This window comes from Camarhynchus parvulus, chromosome 28 (genome assembly GCF_901933205.1).
Source record: "Camarhynchus parvulus chromosome 28, STF_HiC, whole genome shotgun sequence".
Lineage (NCBI taxonomy): Eukaryota > Metazoa > Chordata > Aves > Passeriformes > Thraupidae > Camarhynchus > Camarhynchus parvulus.
In genome coordinates, this window is record NC_044598.1 from 4,789,729 (window position 1) to 4,814,143 (window position 24,415).

The window sequence follows — 24,415 nt, forward strand, 5'->3', positions numbered from 1 at the left end:
TCGTGTTTATTTTTCCCCTCAGCTGAATTGGTGTGAAGGTGGCTCAAAGCAGCTCTGTTCTCTCCCAGTGAGTCGTTTTGCAGTGTAATTCCATGGGAGGGCTTTTCTCTCTGCTTGTTTGCAGCCTGGTTTCCTGCCCAGCGAGATGGGAATCGCCAGCCCGAGCACGCTTTCCCCCACCGGGGGCAAAGGGGGGGCTCAGTATTTTTCTTACCCCAACAATCCTCGCAGGAGAGGTGCTGAGAGCAGCATAGGTGAGTGACTGCGTGTCCCCTGGGTGCCACCATGCCACCTGGGCAGGTGCCCTGCTCAGACCTGCCTTTGGGGATGAGGACATTGATGCTGGGAATGAGGGACTGGTGTTGCCATGTGTGCCCCTGGCATGAATCTGGAGTTTGCTCTTTTTTGGGGAGGGAATGCATTTAAATATCTCTTTTATATATAGAGAGTGAGATCTAAGCTCAGAAAAGGGGAGCTCAGAGTCAGGTAGAATTTCCCTCTTTCTGGAAAATGCCAGATTAGCTGAAAGCAGCAAATGGCTTGAGGTTCTTGTGAAAACACCTCCAGCCACACTGCACATCACTCATGCTTCCTGGCAATCCCTGGGTTGCTGTGGAGGCTGTTCCTGTGCCTGGTGGCCCTCCTGGAGCTGCAGCAGGCAGGACTGGCAGAGCAGGGGGTAGGAGGCAGCAGGAGGGGCTGGAGCTGTGCCTGGGTCCCAGGGAATGTTTGCCCCAGGAGCTCTCCCTGCCCACTCTGCTGTTCCCAAACAGGGCTTGCCCGTGTCTGGATGGATCTGATCAGCTTTTACCAAAGGCCGGGGTCAGGTGTGAGTTTATTGAGAGGGAGCACAAGCTCCAGTTCCCCAGAACTGCTGTTTCTCGTCACAGTTCCCCCTGCACCCTCCAGAGCCACTTTCCTGCTGCTATTCTGGGCTTTCCCCAACGAGTGAAACCAGAAGTGACCCGGTGATGGGTGCACTTTTCAGTGCTTTTCAGAAAAAGGCACCTACTCTGGTGCTGCCACATCAGCCTGGAAAATGATTCTCTTGCATTCTGTGGGATGAATTTCTGCTCTGGAGGTACATCCCAGCAGAGTCCCTGGCTTGGCAGGTTGCTGTGTTAGCACCCTGCACCCTCAGCCAGGGTTTTCTTTAATTATGAATTTTTTTTAATAAATTGATGAAAAAAAAAAAAGTTATAAAAATAATAATTATGAAAAATAGAATAAAAAAAATTTAGCCAGTGCTTCCCCTTGAGCCACTACTGAATGTTTCCCCACCACCTCCCTGAACTGTCCCCTTCCCCCAGGACACTGTGTCCCCTCCAGAGCTGGAACTGGAGGGGTGGGCTGGGGTCTGTCCCTGGGGAGCACATCCCTGCCTCCTACAGCAGTAAAGCTTTCCCAAGTCTATCCTTGTGTAGGAAGCAAATGAAAATACAGCCCAGCCCTGCATGTGTTCCCTTTCTGCATCGTCTCTCCACAAACCCACTTCAAGTTAAAAGTGTTTCCAAAAAAAACCCCAATGAGGGGTTATAGCATTAAATGTTATTATATTTATGGGCTCAGTCTCTCCCAGCAAACCCTTCCTGGGATCTCTGTGTGGGTGTGAAACCTGCCCCCAAAGGGTGCAGACAAGATTTGGAGAGGCTCAGACTTGGAGATTTTCACTGTTGATGCTTCCTTGGCCATGGGACATTCAGGATCTCAGCCCTGTCTGTACCTGCAGTTCCCAACCCCAGAGACTTTTGCTGCAGCTCATTTCCCCTCCCTCCAACCCCCTTGCAAACTCAGATCCTCTCTTGTCTGCCACAGATGGACAGCCCAAAAAGGTTCGGAAGGTGCCTCCTGGACTCCCCTCCTCGGTAAGTGCAGCAGTGTGTTCCCATTCCCTGCCCTGGCAGCCATCCCTGCTCCCTGTGCCCCAAAACTGCCGGGTGCCTGCAGCCCCAGACTGGCCAGCAGTGGGGTGCTGATGGCAGCATCTGCAAACTTTGCAGGATTTCTCCCAAACCAAAGCAGGACCAGGTTCTCTCAAACCAACAGCTAGGACCCTGCCTGCTGAGAGAGCCCCAAATGCCACCTTTAATCTGATACCCACACCCTGGGGAAATGACTTCTTTTTTCCATGGAAAATAGCCTCAGTTTGTGGCCACTTACACTGGCCCACACTGGAGTGCCAACCTAAAAATTCACAAACTTGGCTTGATTTCTCCCAAATTAAAGCTTGCAGAAACTGGGACTGAGCGTTCCCTTAAAATCCCAAACACCACTCTGAACTGATACCTGTTGCAGTGTGATGTCATAGGGTATTTAATTCCAGTAGATACCCAGAGCCTGGGGAAATGACTTCTTTTTCCCATGGAAAATGGCCTCCATTTGGGGCCACTCACCCTGGCAGACACTGGCGTGCCAAACCTAAAGATTCGTGAACTTGGCTTGATTTCTCCCAAACTAAAGCTTGCAGAAACTGGGACTGAGCATTCCCTTAAAATCCCAAACACCACCTCTGAGCTGATACCCAGACCCTGGGGAAATGACTTCTCTTTCCCGTGGAAAATGGCCTCAGTTTGTGACCACTCAGCCTGGCCCACACTGGGGTGCCAACTTAAAAATTTGCAAACTTTGCTTGATTTCTCCCAAAGTAAAGCTGCCAACAACTGGGACCTTCCCTGCTGATAGAGCCCCAAATGCCACCTTTAATCTGATACCCAGAGCCTGGGGAAATGACTTCTTTTTCCCATGGAAAATAGCCTCAGTTTGTGGCCGCTTACACTGACCAGCACTGGGGTGCCAACCTGAAAATTCACAAACTTTGCAGGATTTCTCCCAAACGAAAGCTTGCAGAAACTAGGACTGAGCATTCCCTTAAAATCCCAAACACCACCTCTGAGCTGATACCCAAAGTCAGGAGAAATTACTTCTCTTCTCCATGGAAAATTGCCTCAGTTTGTGGCCGCTCATACTGCCCACACTGGGGTGCCAATCTAAAAATTCACAAATTTTGCAGGATTTCTCCCAGACTAAAGCTGCCAGCAACCAGGACCCTGCATGCCCTGCATGCATCCCGGGCTGGGGTTGCGGCGGGATGGGGAAGGGAATTCCCGTGCGGGTGAACGGGAAGCGATGGGGAGCTTCGGGGAAGGAGATGGGGAAGGAGATGGGGAGCTCGGGGAAGGGGCCGTGGAGCTCGGGGAAGGAGATGGGGAGCTCGGGGAAGGGGCCGTGGAGCTCGGGGAAGGAGATGGGGAGCTCGGGGGAGGGGCCGTGGAGCTCGGGGAAGGGGCCGTGCACCTCAGCCCGTGCCGTGTTTGCCGCCGTGTCCGGCTGAAAGGCGACACCCCGGGCTCGGGTTTCGCTCTGGCGCTGGGGGCCGGCAGCTGAGCCCGCTCCAGGTGTGCGCTGCTTTATAGGAAAGCTGAGCAGCCTGCAGGAATATCCCTGCTCCCGCGGCTGTTCCAGGGGAATCAACTGAACAATGTCTTTGTGGCTGCAAGTAATGGGATCTCCGGGAAAGCTAATTGGAGCGGGCTGTGGGGTTCCTGCAGGAACACGGGAGCTGTCTGGGGGCCGGGGCTGCATTCCTGGCTGGAATGTTTGCTCTGTCTCGCTGGGCTCTGTCCCCAGCCCGAGGCTGTGCTGGAGAAGTGCCCTCAGTCTCTGCCCCATTCCCCGGGGAACACCCCCATCCTGTGGGAAATCCCTGCTGTGGCATTCCCTGGCTGCTGGTGCACAGCTGGAACCTGCACCACAGGCTCTGCCTTTGGGATTGGACCCCCAGGTGCTGGTTCTGGAGGACAGAGGGAGGGGAGGGCACCGAGGCCTTGCCAGCTTGGGCTCACAGACCTGGGGGTGTTGGAGGGTTCATGTGGATCCACGTGAGGCAGAAACCAGCTCCAAGAGTGTGTGTTTTGACAGGGAAAACCTGCTTGAGTCACAATCTGTGTCTCTGCCTCGAGTTTCTGTGGGAAATTTGGAGCTTTAAACCCCAGTCAACATGTGGGGAAAACATCACCCCAACAAATGGCCTTTATTGGCCTCCAATTTCAAAGTGCTGGGGCTTGGCCCGTCCCGCTGGCAGGGCCCTGATTCCCACAGGAAGAGCTGCTTGTCATTTGCCACAGCTCAGCCCCTTCCCTGTGTCTGAGTGACACCTGCACTCCAGCCTTTCATAGGATCATGGAATGGTTTGGGTTGGCAGGGACATTAAAGTTCATCCAGTGCCACCTCTGCCATGGCCAGGGGCACCCTCCACTATCCCAGGGTGTTCAAAGCCCCATCCAGCCTGGCCTTGGACACTTCCAGGGATCCAGGGCAGCCACAGCTGCTCTGGGAAACCTGTGCCTGGAAAGAATTTTTCCCCAGCATCCAACCTAAATCTCTGTCTCTGCCCTGGCTGTTGCCTCAGCTGCCCCTTGATGCCAAAGCTTCAGTTTTCAGAGCAGGGGCTGGTTCTGCCTCTTTCCCTCACCCTCCCTGTGCTGGGAGCTCCAGCTTCCTGGTTTGTTTTTGAGCTTCCACACCTGGGGAGACAGATCTGTGCCTATGCAGCAGGAGAAGTGTGAGGCAGGAGTGGCCTCAAAGGCAGCGGATCAAAGGCTCTTTCTTGTCTGACTCGCCCATGCAGGAGCCCGCCCTGTGTTATCGCTGGACCCCGTGCAAAATAAATAGGTTAATCAGCATCTTATTCAAATGAAGTGCTTTAATCTGTAATTCCCGAGCTGCTTTGAAAACTCACCGAGGTCAGCGGCTGCAGGAGCTGAGGGTGGGTGGGTGAGCAGGGACTGATGCCAAGGGCAGCGAGAGGGGTTCAGGGGCTGTGAGCAGCAATGCCAGGCAGGGACGGGCACAGAGGAGCTGTGCTGGGAACCCAGGGCCCCTGGGCTCAGGGCTTTTGTGCCAAGGAGGCCACAGAGCTGCTCCCAGGGCTGGAGCCCCTCTGCTCTGGAGCCAGCCTGGCACAGCTGGGCCTGCTCACCTGGACAAGAGAAGGCTCCAGGGAGAGCTCAGAGCCCCTTGCAGGGCCTGAAGGGGCTCCAGGAGAGCTGCAGAGGGACTGGGGACAAGGCCTGGAGGGACAGGAGCCAGGCAATGGCTCCCACTGCCAGAGGGCAGGGCTGGATGGGATCTTGGGCAGGAATTGTTCCCTGGCAGGGTGGGCAGGCCCTGGCACAGGGTGCCCAGAGCAGCTGGGGCTGCCCCTGGATCCCTGGCAGTGCCCAAGGCCAGGCTGGACAGGGCTTGGAGCAGCCTGGGACAGTGGGAGGTGTCCCTGCCATGGCAGGGCTGGCACTGGATGGGCTTTGAGGTCCCTCTGAACCCAAAGCATTTCATGATTCTATGCAGTAGGTGCTGGCTTGGGGCTGCCCTCAAGGCATGGAGCCCCTTGGAGCCTCCCTGTGGCTCTCGAGCTCCTGGCCAGGGGCTGCTGTGTCTGGGCACAGGATCCAGGGCTGGATGTGGCCCCACATCAGCTGCCGTGCCAGAGGAACCCAGGCAGGGATTCTGTGCAAGTTGGTTCCTGCAGGATTTTGTTGCCACAGCGAGTTCAGTGCCTGGGAGCTGTTTCAGGCTGTGCATTCCCAGTCTGGTCACTGCTCTGTTTAGCCTCAGTCTGCCCAAAGTCCCAGCCCAGCTCCTGCATTTAAGCAAGAAAAACAGGGAGGGAAAAACAACCCCAGACCACAAAGCGCTGCGAATCCCAGCACTGGGGCTTTCAGAGTGCCTCTCGCCGTGCTGGCAAATTTTCACTGTAGGAAATGACCTCACCTGGAGGTCCCCGGGGCTGCTGGCCTCAGGGCTGGGGGCTGGGGCTGGGAACAGGGGCTGGGGCTGGGGAATGGGGCCTGGCCCTGATTTCCAGCTGCCTGCAGCACCCAGCCCAGCCCCACCGTGCCCACACTTGGCTCTCGGTGGAATTTGCTTTTCACAGCCTCCCCTGTGCTGGACAGCAAAAGGAACAATTAGCAGGGGTCAGGGCCAGGAGTGTGCTGAACCTTGGCCCCCCAGGATCCAGCAGGGGATGTCCCAGGGGTGCTGGAGCAGGGTGGGCACGCAGCAAGGTGAATTTCCCCTGCTTTGCAGCGCTGGTCCCTCCATCCCTGCCATTTTCTGGCCGTTGTTTTCTCCGTGGGTTCCTGGCTGGGCTGTTGGTGCAGCTGCCGGGCGCTGGCCCTGAGCCAGCCCCTGCCAGATGGCGCGGGGCTCTCAGACGTGCTGCGCTCCATTCCCCGGCCCGCTCCCGCTATTTAATCAAATTATAGGAAAAGTCAATTTGCTGGATTCCCGTTCTGCAGTGCCTCCCCCACCCCCCCAGCCCACGCGGGGCTCCCTCTGCCCACAGCACCCGGCAGCATCCCGGGGACCAGGGCCTGGAATTCTCTTTTTTGAGCAAGGGACAAAGGGCAGCTGCCTGTGTCTGTCAGGATTTGCCCTTCCCCCTCTCTCTTTTTTTTTTGTCTTTATTTTACGAGTTCTATGTAGAGTCACAGAGTCATTAAGGTTGGAAAAGCCCTCTAAGGGTCACAGAGTCCAACTGCTCCCCAGCACTGCCAAGGCCACTGCTGACCCGTGTCCCCAAGTGCCACATTCACACATTGTTTGAACACTTCAAGGATGATGACTCCACTCCTACCCTGGGCAGTCTGTTCCAATGCTTCACAACACTTTCTGTGAAGAAATTTTCCCAATTTCCAATCTAAACCTCCCCTGGCCCAGCCTGAGGCTGTTCCCTCCCCTCCTGTCCCTGTTCCCTGGAGCAGAGCCCGACCCCTGGGCTGTCCCCTCCTGGCAGGAGCTGTGCAGAGTCACAAGGTCCCCCCTGAGCCCCCTTTGCTCCAGGCTGAGCCCCTTCCCAGCTCCCTCAGCCTCTCCTGGAGCTCCAGACCCTTCTCCAGCTCCACTGACTGGAGAATCCTTGTTGGATATCTGGGGGGCTTTGGGGTTGTTTTTCAAACAAAAAGAAGCCTGGCACAGGCTGTCCAGGGCCGTGGTGGTGTCACCATCTTGGAATTGTTCAAAAAACATGTGGATGTGGCACTTGAGGACACGGGTTAGTGGTGAACATGGTGCTGCTGCTTTCGTGGCTGGACTTGATCTTAAAGGTCTCTTTCGACCTTAAGGATTCTCTGATTGTGTCTTTTATTCCCCACCATCAATTTTGTCCCTTTTTACTGGTGAGGACAAGGGCTGGAAGGGAACAGCTGGCTGTGGGGAAAAAGAAACTCAGGCAAGTTTCCTTCCCAAAGAGAACTGTGTGTGCCAGGCAGAGCCCGGCCCCTGCCCCACCTCTGCTTTCGTCTGGATTTAAAAAAAAGATTATCGGTTTCAGAATGAATCAAAGGAGATGAAAATAACCTGTGACAAAAGTTCTCACATCATCTGAGAGCTATTTCAGTTTCTTTGAATGCCATTTCGGTTTCTTTGCATGTCGAATTTCTGCTTTAAAAAAAGAAAAGTCTGTTTTTGTCCTGGCAGAAGATGATTTTTGGTCAGGGCTTTCTAGGATAGGTTTGGTAATTTAGACGGGAAGGAAAAGCTTTTTCTTCTGCTTAATGTGCTGTTATATCACAGAGCTGAGCAGTGCTGCAGAAATCTGACCCAAGAGCTGTGTGAGGGCTGTCTGAGATATGTCCCTCCCCTGTGACAATGGCTGTGAGGGGCTGCTCAGCCCCACGTGCCTCAGTTTCCCCTCAGCCTGGTTTTCCTGAGGGCTTTGGGTGGGGGCTGTGCTCGGGAGCCTGGCACAGGGCAGGGTTGGCACAGGGGGGTCCCAAGGCCACACAGGTGCCCACTGCCCAGCCTGTCCCCCCCAGTGTGGGGTCACTGCAGCACTGGTGGCTTTTGTGGTTACCCAGAAAAAGTTATAACCATGGAAAATGGAACTGGAGCAGAGTCAAAACTTCTGCTGGAGCTGGGCATGTTCTGGGGAGCAAGGAGGGTGACAGGAACAAACAGAAAGGAACACTGTACCCTGTCCTCTGGGCCCTCTGCCCTGTCCTCTGGGCCCTGGCCCCTGCTCTGTTCCACATGGGGCTGTGCCCTTAGAGGACTTTGGCTGAGCTGCTCCAGTTCCCCCCAGATCTGCTGTGGGATGAATCAAAGCAAAGCTCCTGGACTCATCAGGTGGTTTGGGATGGAAGGGACATTGAATCCCATCCAGTAGCACTCCTGCCATGGCAGGGACACCTTCCACTCTCCCAAGCCCTGTCCAGCCTGGCCTTGGGCACTGCCAGGGATCCAGGGGCAGCCCCAGCTGCTCTGGGCACCCTGTGCCAGGGCCTGCCCACCCTGCCAGGGAACAATTCCTGCCCAAGATCCCATCCAGCCCTGCCCTCTGGCAGTGGGAGCCATTGCCTGGCTCCTGTCCCTCCAGGCCTTGAAAGGTCAGTTGAGTGAAGCTCTTGCTGCTCTGCTGCCATGGGAGAGGTGGTGAAACACTGCTGAATTTTGAGGTTTGAAGTTTAACTGTGTAGGGTTGGGAGCAGCCACGGTGAGGATGTGGGGCCGTGGACTGACCAAGGCCTTGTCTCCAACCCCTTTCCTTCCCCACAGGTGTATCCATCCAACTCAGGTGATGACTACAGCAGGGATCCAGCTGGATATACTCCCTCGAAACCTCCCAGCACTGTGTATCCTGGAGCCTTTTACATGACAGGTGAGTTATTCCCAGCCCTTGATCCCACAAGCCAGGCAGAGCAGGGGCAGCCTTGCCCATTATGGACCATGGGAGGGATTGCACATCTGGAGGGAGCTCAGGGCAGGAGTGCATGAGGCACAATGGAGCCCCAGAATCATCCAATATCCTGAGTGGGAAGGGATCTACAGGGATCATTGATCCCAGCCCCTGTCCCTTCACAGCCACCCCAACACCCCCACCCTGAGCACCCCTGGGAGCTCCTGGAGCTCTGGCAGCCTTGGCACCATTCCCTGGGGAGCCTGGGCAGTGCCCAGCAGCCTCGGGGGGCAGAACCTTGCCCTGAGCTCCATGCCAAGGCCTGGCCCAGCTCCAGCCCTTGCTGGGCTCCTGTCCCTGCCCCAGAGAGTTTGTCCTGGTTTGCTCAGTGGGTGATGCTCAGCACAGGCAGGACACAGTGGGGACAGTCCCAGCCCCTCAGCCAGGGCTGACCTGTTCCCCCCTGGGGCTGGGGGCTGCCTGCTGCTGTCCCTGCCCCACTCAGCTCTGGGCTCCTTGCAGATGGACTCCATAACTCTGCAGACCTGTGGAGTTCCCCGGGTGCCATGAGCCAGTCGAGTTACGGTGCCATGCTGGGCAGCTCCTCGTCCCCGCTCCCGCAGTCCAGCGGCTTCAACAGTTTACACCAGCACGAGCGCATGGTAACGTGTCCCCGTGGCCCTGGCACCTCCTCCCCTGGCTGTGGGTCCTGCCCCATTGCTGAACCTCACAGCTTTTCCTCTCACCCTGCTCCCCCTCCCTGCAGAACTACCAGCTGCATTCAGGAGAGGTGAACGGCGGGCTGCCCTCCGTGTCCGGCTTCTCCTCGGCGCCCACGGCGTACGGAGTGTCCAGCCACACCCCCCCGATCAGCGGCACCGACACCATCATGGGTACGGCCACTCACACTGACCCCCACCCCACAGCCGGCCACAGCTCACCTGGCCAGCCTTGTGCACACCTGCTGCCTGAGGCATCCAACACACCCAGACTCCTTGGGGTGTCACCTGTGCCTGGAGTCCCTGCCTGGGGAAGAGGCACAGGGAGGTTCTGGGTGCTGCTCTGGGGGTTTACACCTCGTGGGGTGGGTCAGGGAGGAGCCCAGCAGCTCTGCTATTATCTCCTGGAAGTGCTGTGCCTTAGATGAGTTGTGGGATGGATTTACAGCTGTGAGAAGCTGCTCCCCTAGATCCAGAATGGGAATGTTCATGCTGGATTTGGGTACCACATTAACCCCTGAGTGCTTTAATCTCTGACCCTGCTGAACCTGTTACTGAAATGAGCTCGTGCTCCTTAGGAAATGAGGATCCTGACACAGATTTGTAGAAAATACTTTGTTTTTCTGTGGAGAAGGAAGTTTGGGATTCACAGAATGAAAGTATTATTAAGGTTGGAAGACGCCCCTAGGCTCATCCAGTGCATTGGTGGTTGTTGGGGTTTGAGATGCCTCATGGCAATGGCTGTGCTGCAGCAGAGATGTCTGATTGCTGTTGGTGGCACTACACCTCCAGCCCAGGGCTTGGAGAGATGTCCCTGCAGCCCCTTGATGGCTCCAGGGGAAGGTGCCCCATGTCCGAGCTGCTCCGAGCTGGACAAACATTTAATTTTCAGGCAAAGCACTAAAAGCAGGAAATTTCCACCCCAGAGCAGGTGACCCCAAAGAAGGTCCTGTAGGGTGCTGTGTCCTGCTGGGGTCTGGGGCCTTGGCAGTGGCATCTGTGTCTCTCTTGGCAGGTAACAGAGGAACCACGGCCGGGAGCTCCGGGGACGCGCTTGGGAAGGCTCTGGCCTCGGTGAGAGCTTGGGGTGGTCCTGACCCATCCCAGCCCTGCTGCTGCAGGGACCCTCTACCCAGCAGGGAGCATGCACACATTTGGTGAATGCACCCCACATCCACAGCAGCCTTTAGGGAGGGTTTTCCCCTCTCCATGTGCTGTCATCTCAGTCCTGGCACCTTTTGGTGGATGGGGAAACTGAGGCACTGCAGGTTGTGGTGGCCCTGCAGCCCCATCTGCTGCTCCCAGCCTGCTGCTGCTCTGCCAAGACCACCCTACACAAACCTTGTGGCAGGACTTGCAGGTCCCAGTAGTCCTTGCCCTGTGTGTGCTGGTTCAAACTGGAGGGCACTGGTCTCACTGGGTCACCAGAGAGTTTCCTCTGTCCCATTCAGTGATCTTTGCACAGTAGCAGAGGGGTGCTGACAGTGACCCTGCAACAATTCCTGAGAGCTCCTGCTTCCTCCTGAGAGGGGTTCTGAAGAGCAGAGGCTGCACTCAGGGGTGGTGACAGTGGGGACAGAGAGAGACCCCAAGGTTGATGGGGGAACTGGGCTTGGTCATTGTGCTGGCTCTGGGTTTGGGAAGGGAGGTCCCAGCAGGTGCTGGGTGCCACTGGGAGGGGACAGCTAGCTCAGGTGGCACTGCTGACCATCGCCCTTCTGTCCCTGCAGATTTACTCCCCCGACCACTCTAGCAATAACTTCTCCTCCAACCCCTCCACCCCGGTCGGGTCCCCGCAGGGCCTCGCAGGTGAGTGACAATGTGAAGGGTGAGGGGGGTGGGGTTTGCTCTGGGGAGCTCCCAGGCAGTGAATTTCCCAACTCAGCCCCCCCTGGGCTGGCAGCAACCCCAGGACCTTCTCCTGCCCTCCCTGCCCCTGTCCCTGCATGTCCCACCTCAGAGAAACTGTGGCTGGATTTGCCTCCCATGGGAGAAGTGCAGTGGCACCTGGGAAGCAGCCAAGTGGTTCAAACCCATGTTCAGCACCTGCTGAAAGCCCATTCCTGTTCTCCTCAGGCAGGACAGGTCCCGTTGTGCCCAGCAGAGCTGGTGCCCGGGCTCCCTGTGCCCAGGGAGGTCACAGGGAGTCACTGAGCCCGGGGACATTGGGGACACCTCTCGAGGCCTGAAGGGCTGAGCCAGAGCAGAGCTCATAGTGCCACACAGTGCCACAGTGCCCATGCAGTGCCACACAGCCCTGCGGTGGCCCATGAGGTGCTGCAGTGGTCCATGCAGTGCCACAGTGGCCTGTGCAGTGCCAGATGTTGCTGCTGTGGCCGGAGCAGTGCCGTGCCGTGCCGTGCCGTGCCGTGCCGTGCCGGCACGGTGGCCGGTGTGCTGCCGCGGTGTCCCAGCTTCCAGCCCCATCTAGTGGCAGCCGCGGCCACGGCCGGTCCCCAACTGTGCGTTTGTCCCCAGGCTCGTCGCAGTGGCCGCGGGCAGGCGCAGCGGGTGCCTTATCTCCCAGTTACGAAGGGAGCCTCCACACTTTGGTGAGTGGCACCAAAAATTCCGGGTTCTCCTTTTCTCTCTCTTCCCTCAGGGCTTGGTGGTGAAGGGTTTTTGGGTGGCACCCTCTCCCCTGAAGGCCTGGAATCAGCTGCCTGGCCAGGGATGGGTATTTGGGTAGCAGCAGCTGAGCAGAGCCGAGTGCTGCATCCCTGACCTGGTGTCCCCCACAGCCTGGCCCCCTCCCCTGCCCCATCCCAGGCCCATCCCGGGGCTCTGGCCCAGCCCTGGGGATTCCTGGCAGGTTTTGCCTGCCCTGAGCTGTTCCACTCGTGTGACCCATCATGCCTTTGGGGAATGGCACTGGCTGGGGCGGTTATTGCTCCCCATCCCTGCCCTGTGGCACCTGAGTCCAAGATTGCCACCAGCCATTCTGTAGTGCAGAGCAGCAGGGGGCTGCTGGCTTTATGGGATTGCAGTCATGGAATTGGATTGGAATCATGGAAGGTTTTGGGTTGGGAGAGATCTTAAAGCTCATACAGTTGCACCCCTGCCATGGGCAGAGACACCTGCTGCTAGACCAGGGTGCTCCAAGCCCCATCCAACCTTGGACACTTCCAGGGATGGGGCACTTAACACAGACCTGTCTCTGTCCTGCCCTTCCAGCAAAACAAAATGGAAGACAGGTTGGATGAAGCCATCCATGTGCTGAGGAACCACGCCGTGGGCCAGACCTCTGCCATGGCCAGCAACCACAGCGACATGCACGGGCTGCTGGGCTCAGCACCAGCACACAGTGCTGCCGTGGGCAGCCTGGGCCAGGCCTTCCCTGCCTCAGTCATGGCCCTGGGGAGCAGGCACCCGAGTCTGGTGAGTGTGGGAGCAGTGTGGCAGCTGGCAGGGACACGCTGGGGACACGTGTCACAGGTGGTGTGACGTGGCATTGAGGGGGACGTCGCCTTTGGTGCAGGAACAGCTCAGTGGGGTCAGCCTGGGTCAGGTGCTGGCAGCGTTGCAGGGGTGACAGGCACAGAAGTAACTTCCCATGCTCCTGCAAGGGAGAGCTGAGTCACAGAATCCCAGAGTGGTTTGGGTTGGAGAGACCTCAAAGTTCATCTTGTTCCACCCCCTGCCATGGCAGGGACACCTTCCACCATCCCAGGTGCTCCAAGCCCTGCCCAGCCTGGCCCTGGGCACTGCCAGGGATCCAGGAGCAGCCACAGCTGCTCTGGGGACATTGAGTCCAGGCAGGCAGAAGTGGTGAGAGAGCTGCTCTTCTTTCCCTGCAACATGATTGAAAATCCCTCAAAACAACTTCAAGGCATCCCTGGGATATGCAGGGAGAAGAGGGATCCAGTGGGTACAGGAGTGCCAGGTGTCACCAGGAATTCTGAATGGTTTGGGCAGGCACCACATCCCTCTGTGGTGTGTGAGGGCTCGTTCCAGCTGCAGGGAATGTGATGGATCCAGGGCACCCTGGGCAGGTGGATGCTGGGGTCCCATGCAGGGTCACCTGGGCCCCCCCTTGTCTAGAGGCTGATGACCACAGCAGCACATTTTTGGCAGAGCTGCTTGCCTGCTGCAGCAAGCAGTGACACATCTCCAGTCTCCAGAGAGCCAGCTGTGATCCCCTTGCAGGCTCCCTGGGTTCTGCTCCTGAACAGGGAATGAGATGTGTCCTCTGTAGGCTGCTGCCAGCTGGGGAGTGTCCTGTCAGTCCCCAGCCTGTGGCACTGCCTGGGGGCTGTGGGCTCAGAAGGGGCCCTCACCCTTTGCCTCCAGCCCTTTGGAACCAAGTTCATGTTGCTGGCGTGTCCCTTGCTCCAGTGGCACTGGGGAGGTGGCAGTGGTGCTCAATGACACAGGACACGTGTCCTCTGTGCTGTGCTGGCCTTGCACAGAGGACAAGAAAGGGCACAGAGGGGCTTTTCCTCGGGGCAGGGGACATCAGTGACAGTGACAGGGGCTCTGGGCTGGGCGCAGCTCCTGCTCAGAGCAGGGAGCTGCAGTGTCCCCAGCACGGTCCCAGGCTGGCTCTTCCCTCCTGCATTCCAGAGCTCCAGGGGTGGGAGGGTGAGGGGAGCACCCAGAGCACCCAGCTGTGCCTCAGCCCGGTCCATGGAGCCCGGGGGTGGCCTGGGGTGACAGCTCAGGTGAATGTCCCCACTGCCTGCTGGCAGTGACACATCCCTCCCTGAGGCTCACTCTGCTCCTTGTGCTGCAGGTGGGAGGAGGCCACCCTGAGGATGGGCTGTCCAGCAACCCCAGCTTGCTCCACAACCATGTCACACTTCCATCCCAGCCCAGCTCGCTGCCGGACCTCAGCAGGCAGCAGGACACGTACAGTGGTAAGGCAGCTCTGCAAGGGGGCAGGTGGGGCTCACCTGTTCACAGGGCTCACCTGTGCCCAGGGTCACCTGCTGGGGGCTGTGGGGACTCACCTGTGGGGCTGGGCCCAGGCCTGTGCAGCCTGGGAGGAGATGGATGATGTCTCTGCAAGGCTGGTGTTTCCTTGCAGCATTCACAGGGCAGTTTCTACCTGGAGCCTTTTCCAGAGGTTTCACAGAGTCCCAGAATGGTCTCTGGCTTGGAAGGGACCTTGAAGCTCATCCCCTTTTGCCCCCTCCCATGGACAAGGACACCTTCCACTGTCCCAGGCTGCTCCAAGCCCTGTCCAGCCTGGCCTTGGGCACTGCCAGGGATCCAGGGGCAGCCACAGCTGCTCTGGGCACCCTGTGCCAGGGCCTGCCCACCCTGCCAGGGAACAATTCCTGCCCAAGATCCCATCTAACCCTACATGTTTGACCTGTATTTTCCCATTCCCCCTGCCAGGTGTGGGTGCACAGTTCCCAGTGCTCTGCTGTGTAGGTTGGGTTTCCAAAGTGGAGGGTCTGGGAAGTAAGAGGGAGAATGGGGAGCATCAGCAGGGCAGAGGCAGCAGCCTCACATCTTCCCCGAGTGTGGAGCAGCAATGCAGGATGAGTTTGGGATGCCACTGCAGGAGCAGAGCCTGGGGACCCCCCCAGCCTCCTGTGTGGGTCAGGCCCCTCAGGCTCTGCATGCCCTCTGCTCTCTCTGCAGGTTTGTCTGGGGGGCTGGGACGGAGCAGCGTCTCCTCAGGAACGAGCGAGATAAAGAGGGAGGAGAAGGAGGATGAGGAGAACACGTCGGTGGCAGATAACTCAGAAGAGGAGAAGAAGGAGCTGAAACCCTCCCGGAACAGAACAAGGTGCTCTTTGAACAGGTCTCTCCCTTCACTTTCTCTGTTGCCAGGCCAGGGCTGTTTGGGCTGGGGTCCAGCTGCCAGGACCCACCAGGCACTGGGCTTGGCCTGGTTTGGCCTGGGGTCATCCTGTGGCACAGACCCCCCAGCCCTGCCCACCCTGGAGCCTGGTGTGGTCTCACACAGCCTGGGCTCCTGCTACTGCCCCAGGGGAAGGGTCCCTGCCACCCTCCTGCTGGCTCCTGTCCCTGTGGCCTCAGGGCATCCTCATGCTCCTAAAGCAGAGGGATGCACCTCATCCCCCACCTGCCTGTGTGGGCACTTGGGGCTGTGCAGGGAAGGAGCCAGTGCTCAGCCCTGGTCAGACACAGTTTGACCCCTTCACTGCCTTGGGCCGTCTCCGCTGTCTGCTTTGGGCTCCTGTGTCCTCTGTCACATCCAGCCAGAGGAGTGGCAGTGGCTCAGGTGGAGTCCTTCAGCGTGTTGGCTGCTCTGCGGCCTTGCCACCAGCTCGGAGACCTCAGCAGGGTGATGGTGCCCAGAGAGGCATCAGAGAGGCAGCACCAGCCCCACCCCTGCCCTGGAGGCAGAGGGCTGCATCTTCCCAGATTCCAGCTGGGGATTGCAGTGTTGGCCTTCACCTTGTCGGGGCCACCCTGCACACTCCTGACAAAAAGCTCAGGCCTTAATCACGTTGTGTGTTCTTTCTTTGCTGTTTAAAACCAAAAGAAAACAAAAAAGAGGCAGAAGAAGAGCCTTAACTGCGTGCCCCTGCCCGTGGCACAGGCCAGCAGGCCCTGGCAGGGCACACGGGGGGCTCTCATCTCAGTGCGTCACCGTGTGTTTCTTGTCTGTGAGTTGACCAGTGCTGAGAGTGCACACGAGGAATGTCCCTGTCTCGTTCTTATTTTAAACCATTAGTCAAGATGAGGATGAGGAGGACGATCTTCTTCCCCCAGAGCAAAAAGCCGAGAGAGAGAGAGAAAGGAGGGTCGCCAATAATGCCCGTGAGCGCCTGCGGGTTCGTGACATCAACGAGGCCTTTAAGGAGCTCGGACGCATGTGCCAGCTGCACCTAAACAGCGAAAAACCGCAGACCAAACTGCTAATCCTACACCAGGCCGTATCAGTCATACTGAACCTGGAGCAACAAGTTAGAGGTCAGTGAGGGTCCCGGAGTGGTGATATTTTACGTACCTGATCGGCACGGGGCTGTCTGTCTGTCTGTCTCCTGTGACGTGCTGTGGTGCCTCGCACTGTCTCTCTCCCCTGTGGCCTTGGGGACCAACCCAAGGCTGTCAATGTCCTTTTAATTTTTTTTTTTTGCCTTTTTTGCATCCATCCCTGCTGTTCTCTCCTTTGTCCCCCGCTGCCACCGCGTGTGCTGCATGCTGGTCCCCGTGGGGACGCCTGTGCCATGTCCTGCTTCCCTGCAGCCTGGAGTGCTCAGTGCTTGGCCAGCAAAGTGACAGAAACTCCACTAGAGAATCTCCCAGAGGGGTCCAGCTCTGCCGTCTCCAAGGGCTGCTCTGAGCACAGAGCCCGTTCCTTTCCCCTCGCTGTGCCTGATGGGGCTCTGTGCTCCTGTCCCCCAGCGTGGCGCCTGGCAAAGCCCTGGGGCACGGGAGCTGTGCCAGGGCAGCGGGATGCCCGGACTGAGCAGCCCTCGCTGCCTGCACTGGTGTGGGAGCGCTGTGCATTCTGAGGCTGGAGCTGCCAGCGGGGCCCTGCAGCCTCTGCCCTCACCGGGACACGCTCAGGGCACGCTCGCTCCCTTCCACAGGTGTGCACCGCGGTGTGTGCACCCACCGCAGGGGGGAAGCGAGGGGGGCTGTCCCGGCTGTCCCCCCAAGGCCGTGGCCGCTTTGTCCCCATCCCGCAGTGCATGTGCTCCTGGCCCGCCCCTGCCCCGCCTGCAGCGCGCTCCGGGCAGGTTAACCCCTTTCTCTCTGCAGAGCTGTGTAACACGCGTCGGGGGCTGTGCCTGCCTGTGCTCCTCTCTGCTGGCCTTGCTGTGCCTTGATGTTGGAGTCCTTTGTGCCTCTCTTCAGTTTGTAATTTTTTGCCTTTCATAACATGTATATTTTTTCCTGTCTTCTTTTTTAATTTCCCCTTCCTTTTGATTTTTTTTTTATTTCAAGTTTTTACTTTTTGGTTCTGTTCTTTCCAATCTCCTACAGACATGCCCCAGCCGTGACCTCTCGGTGGTCCCACTCTACCTTGTACTTGCTGCTCACGGATCCCAGGCAGGACCGAGGGTGGGGCAGGGCTTAGGCAGAGTTGGCACCGTGTTCACTTTGGTCTCCCACGCTTGTCCCTTTTTAAACCCTTCCTGGAGGCAGCCAGAGGTGGCTGAGCCCTGCAGGCTCCCTCAGCAGACAGTGCAGACATGCAGTGTCCCCTCCTTGGTTTGTGCTGCTTTCCAGGAGAGGATCCCACCCTCACACCCCCTCTGGCAGCACTGCCATCAGGTCCCTGTGTGCCATGGGGGCTGCCAGGATCCTCTCACTGCCACAGCAGCTGCAGGAAGGGAAAGGAGGAGACTGAGGAGTTTTAGGCTGGTTGGTGACTCCCAGAGGCACAAGGCAGCTGAAGCATCCCATCCTCACACAGTGCAAGCTGCCAGGGCTACATGCTGCTGCTGGGGACACGGCTCTGTCCTGCCCAGGTGTGACATCCAAGCCTTGTCCCTGCTGGGGGAGCCACCAGCCAGGACTGGCCACCAGCAAGGAGCTGCAGCCACCAGCCTGTGCTGGAGGAAGGATCTGGGGTCCTGTGTGGGGGCACGGGTGCCAGGATGGCCCCGTTTCCCCCGCCTGTGCTGTGTGTGTGGAGAGGAGGTGGCAGTGCCAGCTGGGGCAGCAAGGAGGGGACACAGGCAGGGACAAGGCAGTGAGGAGAGGGTGCAGCAGGGCCAGTGGGCAGCCCTCAGTCCCACACAGGCAGTGCTTGCCAGGGAGCCCCTGCTCCCCTTCACACGGCCCTGCACTGTCCGGAGGCTCTCCAGGAGGGCTCTGACTCTGCAGCCCCTCTTTGCTAAAGGCTGATCCCACACGGCTTCCCAGGAGCCCACAGGCTGTGCCAGTGTCAGGTCTCACCCAAGGACCCTCCTCAGATAGGTGTCTTCCTGCAAGAGGTTTTGCTCTGGGGGAGAAGGTCGTCTGTATTTAAATTGGGGCTTTGGAGGGGATGGGCAAGGCCATGGTTCAAGATGCTGCCAGCACAACTTTGCTTCCCCCATCCCTGCCTGTGTTGGGCATCCCTGGGATGCTGTCAGCAATGGGGGCTCTCACAGAGCTTCTGACTGTGCCTGGAAAAAAAATCACCCCTTCTGGCAGCTTTTGGCTGTGTGGAAAGATCTGGATTCAGTGTCTGCCTCCGAGTCTGATCCTCAGAGCAGCTCCTGCTCCCAATGCTGCCCTGGCCCCTAAGAGGGTGCCAGGCCAGGCTGCTCCTGCTGCTGCAGCACCACTGCTCCAAACACCAGCACTGGAAGCTGCAGATGGAATTTGGGAAGGAAATCTTACAAAGAAGGATTTGCTTCCTGCCAAAATCTTTCCATGGGGGACAAACCTGACGTTTTTGGCAGAGAGCCTCCCCTAGTCTTCGAGTTTTCAGTTGAAAACAAATAAGGCAAAATTTTGCAGAGGGTGGAAGGTGTTGGTGTGTGATGCTGCATCAATGCCCACCCTTGCCCCCAGTGGCCCCTCCAGCCCCCCTGGGCACCTGGCCCTGTGCTGGCAGCACCTTCCCTGGGCTTGCAAAGGTGACACAGCCTGGGCTGCTCTGGGAAGCACCCAGAGGAATTGGCTTGGCAAAGTGAGGCCGTTTGGGCCGTTTCCAGTGGACACCCGGAGCACTTCCAGCACGGCAACATAGAGAGCCCCTCTCGTGGCACCCCCTGACTAACCCCTGTGGTGCTGTGAACCCAGCAGTACAGACGAGGCCTTGTCACTGGAGGACAAAGATCTGAGGGACCGGGAGAGGCGAATGGCCAATAACGCCAGGGAAAGGGTGCGAGTGCGGGACATTAACGAGGCCTTTAAAGAGCTGGGACGAATGTGCCAGATGCACTTAAAAACGGACAAAGCACAGACCAAACTGATCATCCTGCAGCAGGCCGTGCAGGTCATTCTGGGCCTGGAGCAGCAAGTACGAGGTATGGTACCGCTGGCAGGTGCATTTCGGGGCCTGTCTCTCCCCCCTGTCTCTGCATGCTCCTGCTTCTCTGTCCTGACTCTGCTTTCTGTCTGAGCTGTGTGTTTGCAGCACCAGCAGCACCTCTGGCTGCTGAGCTCTCCCCAGCCCTGGCCCAGGGTAGATTTGAGGCTGCTCTCTCTCTCTGCTCATGCTTAATATTATTTTGCACCTGGATCCCATTAAACAGCTTTGGAAAATTCAGTCCTCAATTCTGAGTGCTGGCTGAGGCACTTGGGGGTTCCTGTAACAAGCACATGGAGATGCCCTGGCACAGGGTGCCCAGAGCCGCTGTGGCTGCCCCTGGATCCCTGGCAGTGCCCTAGCCCAGGTTGGATGGGGCTTGGAGCACCCTGGGACAGTGAGATGTGTCCCTGCCCATGGCAGAGGGTTGGAACAAGATGGACTTTAATATTCCTTCCAACCCAAACCATTCCATGATTCCATGGTGAAGTGGGGGTGCAGCTGGGCCTGGGGTTCTGCTCGAGCAGGGGCCTGGCAGGGTCCTGCAGGGACTGGGGCAGCAGCGAGCGCTGCAGGAGCTCATCTCCTCACACAGGCCTGCCTAGCATGGTCCCCTCTGTCCCTCTGGGGTGCTGCTGCCAGGGGTGATGCTGGTGCCCAGACTGAGGTTGCTCCCCTCCCTTGCTGTTTTGGGCACAGAGCGCAATCTGAACCCAAAAGCCGCCTGCTTGAAGCGTCGGGAAGAAGAGAAAGTGTCTGGAGTGGTAGGAGACCCCCAGATGACACTGTCAGCTTCCCATCCTGGTCTAGGAGACGGTCACAACCCTGTTGGACACATGTAAAGGTACTGTTCCCCACCTTTGATCCCACATCCCAGCGTGGGTCCAGCCCTGTGCCCGTGCCCTGCTCTGCTCTGGCTGGTCAGCCCCGCTCCCTCAGCAGCAGCCACAGCCCTGCTTCATTTCCCTGAAATCAATGACCTGCATGTGTGCAAGGCCTGGCACAGGATGCCCAGAGGAGCTGTGGCTGCCCCATCCCTGAAGTGTCCAAGGCCAGGTTGGAGGGGCTTGGAGCAACCTGAGATGGTGGGAGGTGTCCCTGCCATGGCAGGGGGTGCAATAAGATGAACTTTAAGGTCTCTTCCAGCCCAACCCATTCCATGATTTTCTCTCTCTGTGTGTCACATGCCTCATGGACACCCAGAGCCTCTGGCCCACAGGAGAGTGCAGCCCCATAGCAGGGATGGGGGGTTTGGAGCTCTCTGGGTGGGCTCAGCTCTGCTCTGCACCTCCCAGTCCTGCCCCAGTTGGCTACTGGAAACCAGCAATTCCTTTTGCTCGTGGTTCTATGAGAGGGAATGGGCAGGTCCCAGAAATGCCAAGAGAGTCAGAGAAGGTGAAAATCCCCTGGTGAGGCTGTGGCAGGCACAGGCTCCCATGGGCTGTTCCCACTTTTAAGGGACCCTGGGAGCATCTGAGCAGTGCAGAGATGGTGGGTGGGGGGATTGAGCAGATCCAGGAGTGGTGGGTCAGGAGCTGATCCCATGCAGTGCATGGAGAGCACACAGTCCCTTGGTGTCCCCTGCCCCAGTGGGTGCCTGGGGACAGCCTGACCAAAACAAAGGCAAAGCTCAGCTGCAGCCCTGCCCAGCCCTGCAGGGACTGACAGCCTTGGGGCCCCCTGTGCAAGGAGCACAGTTTTATTGTCATTTGGGCTTCTATCACTTCAGACTTCTCTTTTTTTTTGTTTTTTTTTATTTTATTTGTAGATCATTTTGTTCCTCTGGATACAGAGGTCTGTAGGAAGAAACCCTCGGTGTGACCTGCAGCCCTGTTGAACCATGAACTGTAGTACTGCTCATACTGACACACGCAGGCGGATCCTGGCGTGACGTAAGGAGTGGAAAAAATACTTTGTCAGAAACAAAACGGAAACAAAAAATTGCCTTAAGTATAAAGTGCAGAACAGTCAATACATATCACTCAGTTAGGAGGGGGTGGCGTGTTCTCTTGGCTTGTTCACAAGCAGCCAGCAGCAAAATTGTGCCTAAGCTTGATATTTCTTTTTTAAAAAAAAAGAACATTAGTTATGAGATTTTTTATGTAGAACAAATAGCAATGCCTTTTGGTTTTTTTAGCTTCTTTTGCATATGTTTTGTAAGCAACGAAAAATTTTTTTTTTGTATAAAAACATGTCTTGTACCCTCCGCTTTTCTGCTGCTGTTTCTATAGTTAACGTTGCATCTTTAGGATCAACCAGAATATTAAAATTGTATTAAGAGAGACTGGATATAAAGAGAGGAATTCTCAGATTCGGCTCGGAAAGCCACTAAAAGCGAATGTAGCCACAGTGAGGGAATGTTCTTCCTTGCCTGGCTTGTACATGACAACAAACAAACTCATGTGCTGAATTTACCATCTCTTTTCTTCGGCCACTTCTGATTTGGGAAAAGGAAGTTAAACGGCAAAGCAGTGGCAGCAGTGCTCCCCTCCCCGGGCAGTGACTGCGGTGCTCGGCGGGGTTGCTTTGTTCCCGAGATGCCCCCGGGGCAGAGGATGTGACCATGGCTGTTCTGAAGGATGAGCTGCTGGAAGAGCAGCCCCGGGTGGAGGAGAACCAAGGGACTGAGGCGCTTCCAGGTGAGCAGAGCAGCGAGGGACGCACAGGGAAGCGCCTGTTCCCACGGGCCAGAGCTGCCAGAGGCACTTCCAGGAGCAGCACTGAACAAAGACCAAGTGAACAAAGCTGCAGCACTGGGAAGAGGCAGAGGCAGCCGGAGCAGCAGTGGGACCAGGAGACTGGGCAGCAGCAGCAGCAGAGGGTGCTGGAGGCAGGGAAGGAGCAGAGACCTGGCCACTCCAGCCTGGGCAAAGCCCTGAGCAGCTGCAAGATCCCTTCTGGCACTGGAGCCATCAGAAGTGCAAAATGCTGGCTCGGGGAGAGGGGTGGCTTCACACCCCGCTGTCACCTGCTGTCACATCTCCCAGGCATCCCTGGAGGCAGACTGAGCTCAGCACTGCCACGGGGTGGGAGTGGCCACCTCACCTGCACACGGGCTCCTCTCATGGCACTGGGAAGGAGGGCAGCAGGAGCTCCTGTCCCTGTGCTCCAGCAGCCAAGCTGGGCCAGCTGTCCCTTCACTCCAAGGGATTCCCAGTTACTCCAGACCACTCTGGTGTCCCCAGCAGGAGGAGGATCCCTGGCAGCCCCTCTGGGTGCCCTGGAGGTGTGGAGCAAACAAAGAGGTGCTGGGCAGTGCTGCTGCAGCAGCCGCTCTGGAGATGGCCATGGAAAAACATCCACCAGGAATTTACTCTTGTTTCTTCCCTCTCCTTCCCCTTGTGAAACATTTTGTGCCTGGTTCTTCCCAGCTCTGCAGGGCCCAGTCAGGCAGGATGGTGCATGAGACATGGCTGCTGGTCTGGGGGGATGTGGGGAGCTCCCCTCTCCCCTGCAGGCTCCATCTCTCCCTGTGCTGCTCCAGCCTGGGCTCCTGGGGAAGCTGTGTTGCTTTGGCACGGGGAAAGGGAGGGACTGGCACACAGGATTAGGTCCTGTGGCACTTCCCAGCAACCCCAGGCTCTTGGCATAACCTGGTGCTCCTCCATGTGCTTTGTGCTCTGGCAAGCCCTGCTGGAAGCGCTCAGGGCAGTGCTTATCTCCCAGCCACACCTGGGCACTGTGGCCTCGGTGGCAGCTCCAAGCTGAGCCACTCCAAGTGCCAGAGCAGGATGGGGCTGTCCCTGCTGCCCCTGGCCCTGCCTGGGGCTCCCCAACATCCAGCCATCCCTCTGAAGCTTTTGGGTGCTCCCACCAGTCCTTCTGCATGGTGAGACCTCAGCAGCCCCAGCTCTGTCCCTGGGAAGGGCAGGAAACTCAGTGGTTCCATAACCCAGGTGCTTCTTGCCTGTGTCAACAGACACATTTTAGCCTAATCAGCTTGACAGGTTACAACATTTCCCTCCCTGGGGCTCCTCTGGGTGCTGAAACAGTGGGCAGGGAGATGGATGAGGTTTTCCTCCCTGTGTGACAGCCCTGACTCCCATTCATGCTCTGGAGTGCAAGCTGGAGGGCTCAGCAGCTGCTTTCTGTTTCATCCATGAGAGTTCCTGCTCCACTGGTGACAGTGCTGGGGCTGCAAAGTACCCACTGCTCAGGGGTCTTGGCTGGCACAGTGCCCCTGTCCCAGGGCCAGGAGGGATGGAGCCGTGTCCCAGCCCTGGAAAGCTTGAAACCCTACAAAAACTATTTAAAAGTGGTTCACAAACCCTTTGATTTTGCCCCAAGAATTGGAGGTGGCAGTAATGGACAACTGGACTTAAAGGGACTAGTCAAGAAAAATCCATAAATTCAACAAAATTGGAAACCTGAGAAGATTTGTGAGTTGTTCACAAATTTGCTAAACTTCTTTATCCCCTCCTAGTCCTGCAGGCCAAGGAGGAATCCTGATGAGCCAGAGCCTTTCTCACCATCCCTGAATCCCCAGGCATTGCAACAAAAATGGGGCTTTTCAGCTGAATTTAGGTGGTTTAAAATGTTACTTTGATAGCAAATCAAGCCAACGTCCTTCCATGGCAAGGCTTGGGTGAACATCCTTGAGCAGAAGCCCTCAGAGCCAAGGCTTGGAGAGATCATCTCAGAAGCACAATGTAGGGGGTGGCAGTGCTGTCCCTGGAGCTGCCTCGATGGCACAGGGTGACAGCTTTGTGTGCCAGCCCAGCTGTGTGTGCCAGCCCAGCTCAATGGCACCTCTGCTTTCAGGTGCTCAGGGAACAATTGGGAAGAGCAGCAAGGAAAAGTTCCTTTGTCTTGCCAGTGTGTTTGGCTCAGTGTGAACTTGGTGCCTGTAACCTGCCAGGGAAAGTGGCTTTTCTAAAAACAACCACTGCCAGGTGCTGTCCCCAAAATCCCACCAGGCCAGCCCTGAAATGTCACCCTGTGGCAATGAAACTCTTTAGGTGTTGTGGTCAGCGAGGGCCAGGTCTGCACCCTCCCCAGCCCACAGCTCTGCTCCATTCCACTTGGGATCTTAGAGATCCCCAGACCTGCTCCTGTGCCTGTGTGTCCCCCACAGCAGTGGTGCTGCCAGGAGAGGTGTCACAGGGGTGACATGCTGTATGGTGCCATTTA

At 57.4% G+C, this 24,415-nt stretch overlaps 1 protein-coding gene across 8 annotated transcripts in view; it reads left to right on the plus strand.

Annotated features, from left to right (window-relative positions):
- The window catches only part of TCF3 (transcription factor 3), a 78,837-nt gene extending 57,346 nt beyond the window's left edge, over nt 1–21,491 (plus strand). For 2 of the 8 annotated variants that reach the window (XM_030966933.1, XM_030966934.1), the window contains exons 7-20: nt 125–254; nt 1,816–1,865; nt 8,554–8,656; nt 9,197–9,336; nt 9,441–9,567; nt 10,409–10,467; nt 11,124–11,202; nt 11,872–11,945; nt 12,568–12,771; nt 14,126–14,249; nt 14,983–15,145; nt 16,046–16,284; nt 19,985–20,129; nt 21,054–21,491. In XM_030966933.1, the coding sequence (XP_030822793.1) occupies nt 125–254; nt 1,816–1,865; nt 8,554–8,656; nt 9,197–9,336; nt 9,441–9,567; nt 10,409–10,467; nt 11,124–11,202; nt 11,872–11,945; nt 12,568–12,771; nt 14,126–14,249; nt 14,983–15,145; nt 16,046–16,284; nt 19,985–20,127 (1,635 nt within the window). In that variant the 3' untranslated portion in view covers nt 20,128–20,129; nt 21,054–21,491. Of the gene's footprint in view, nt 1–124; nt 255–1,815; nt 1,866–8,553; nt 8,657–9,196; nt 9,337–9,440; nt 9,568–10,408; nt 10,468–11,123; nt 11,203–11,871; nt 11,946–12,567; nt 12,772–14,125; nt 14,250–14,982; nt 15,146–16,045; nt 16,285–19,056; nt 19,284–19,984; nt 20,130–21,053 lie in introns of all 8 variants that reach the window. The other 6 variants (XM_030966937.1, XM_030966940.1, XM_030966936.1 and 3 more) reach the window with 4 other exon arrangements.
- The last annotated feature ends 2,924 nt before the right edge of the window (nt 21,492–24,415 follow it).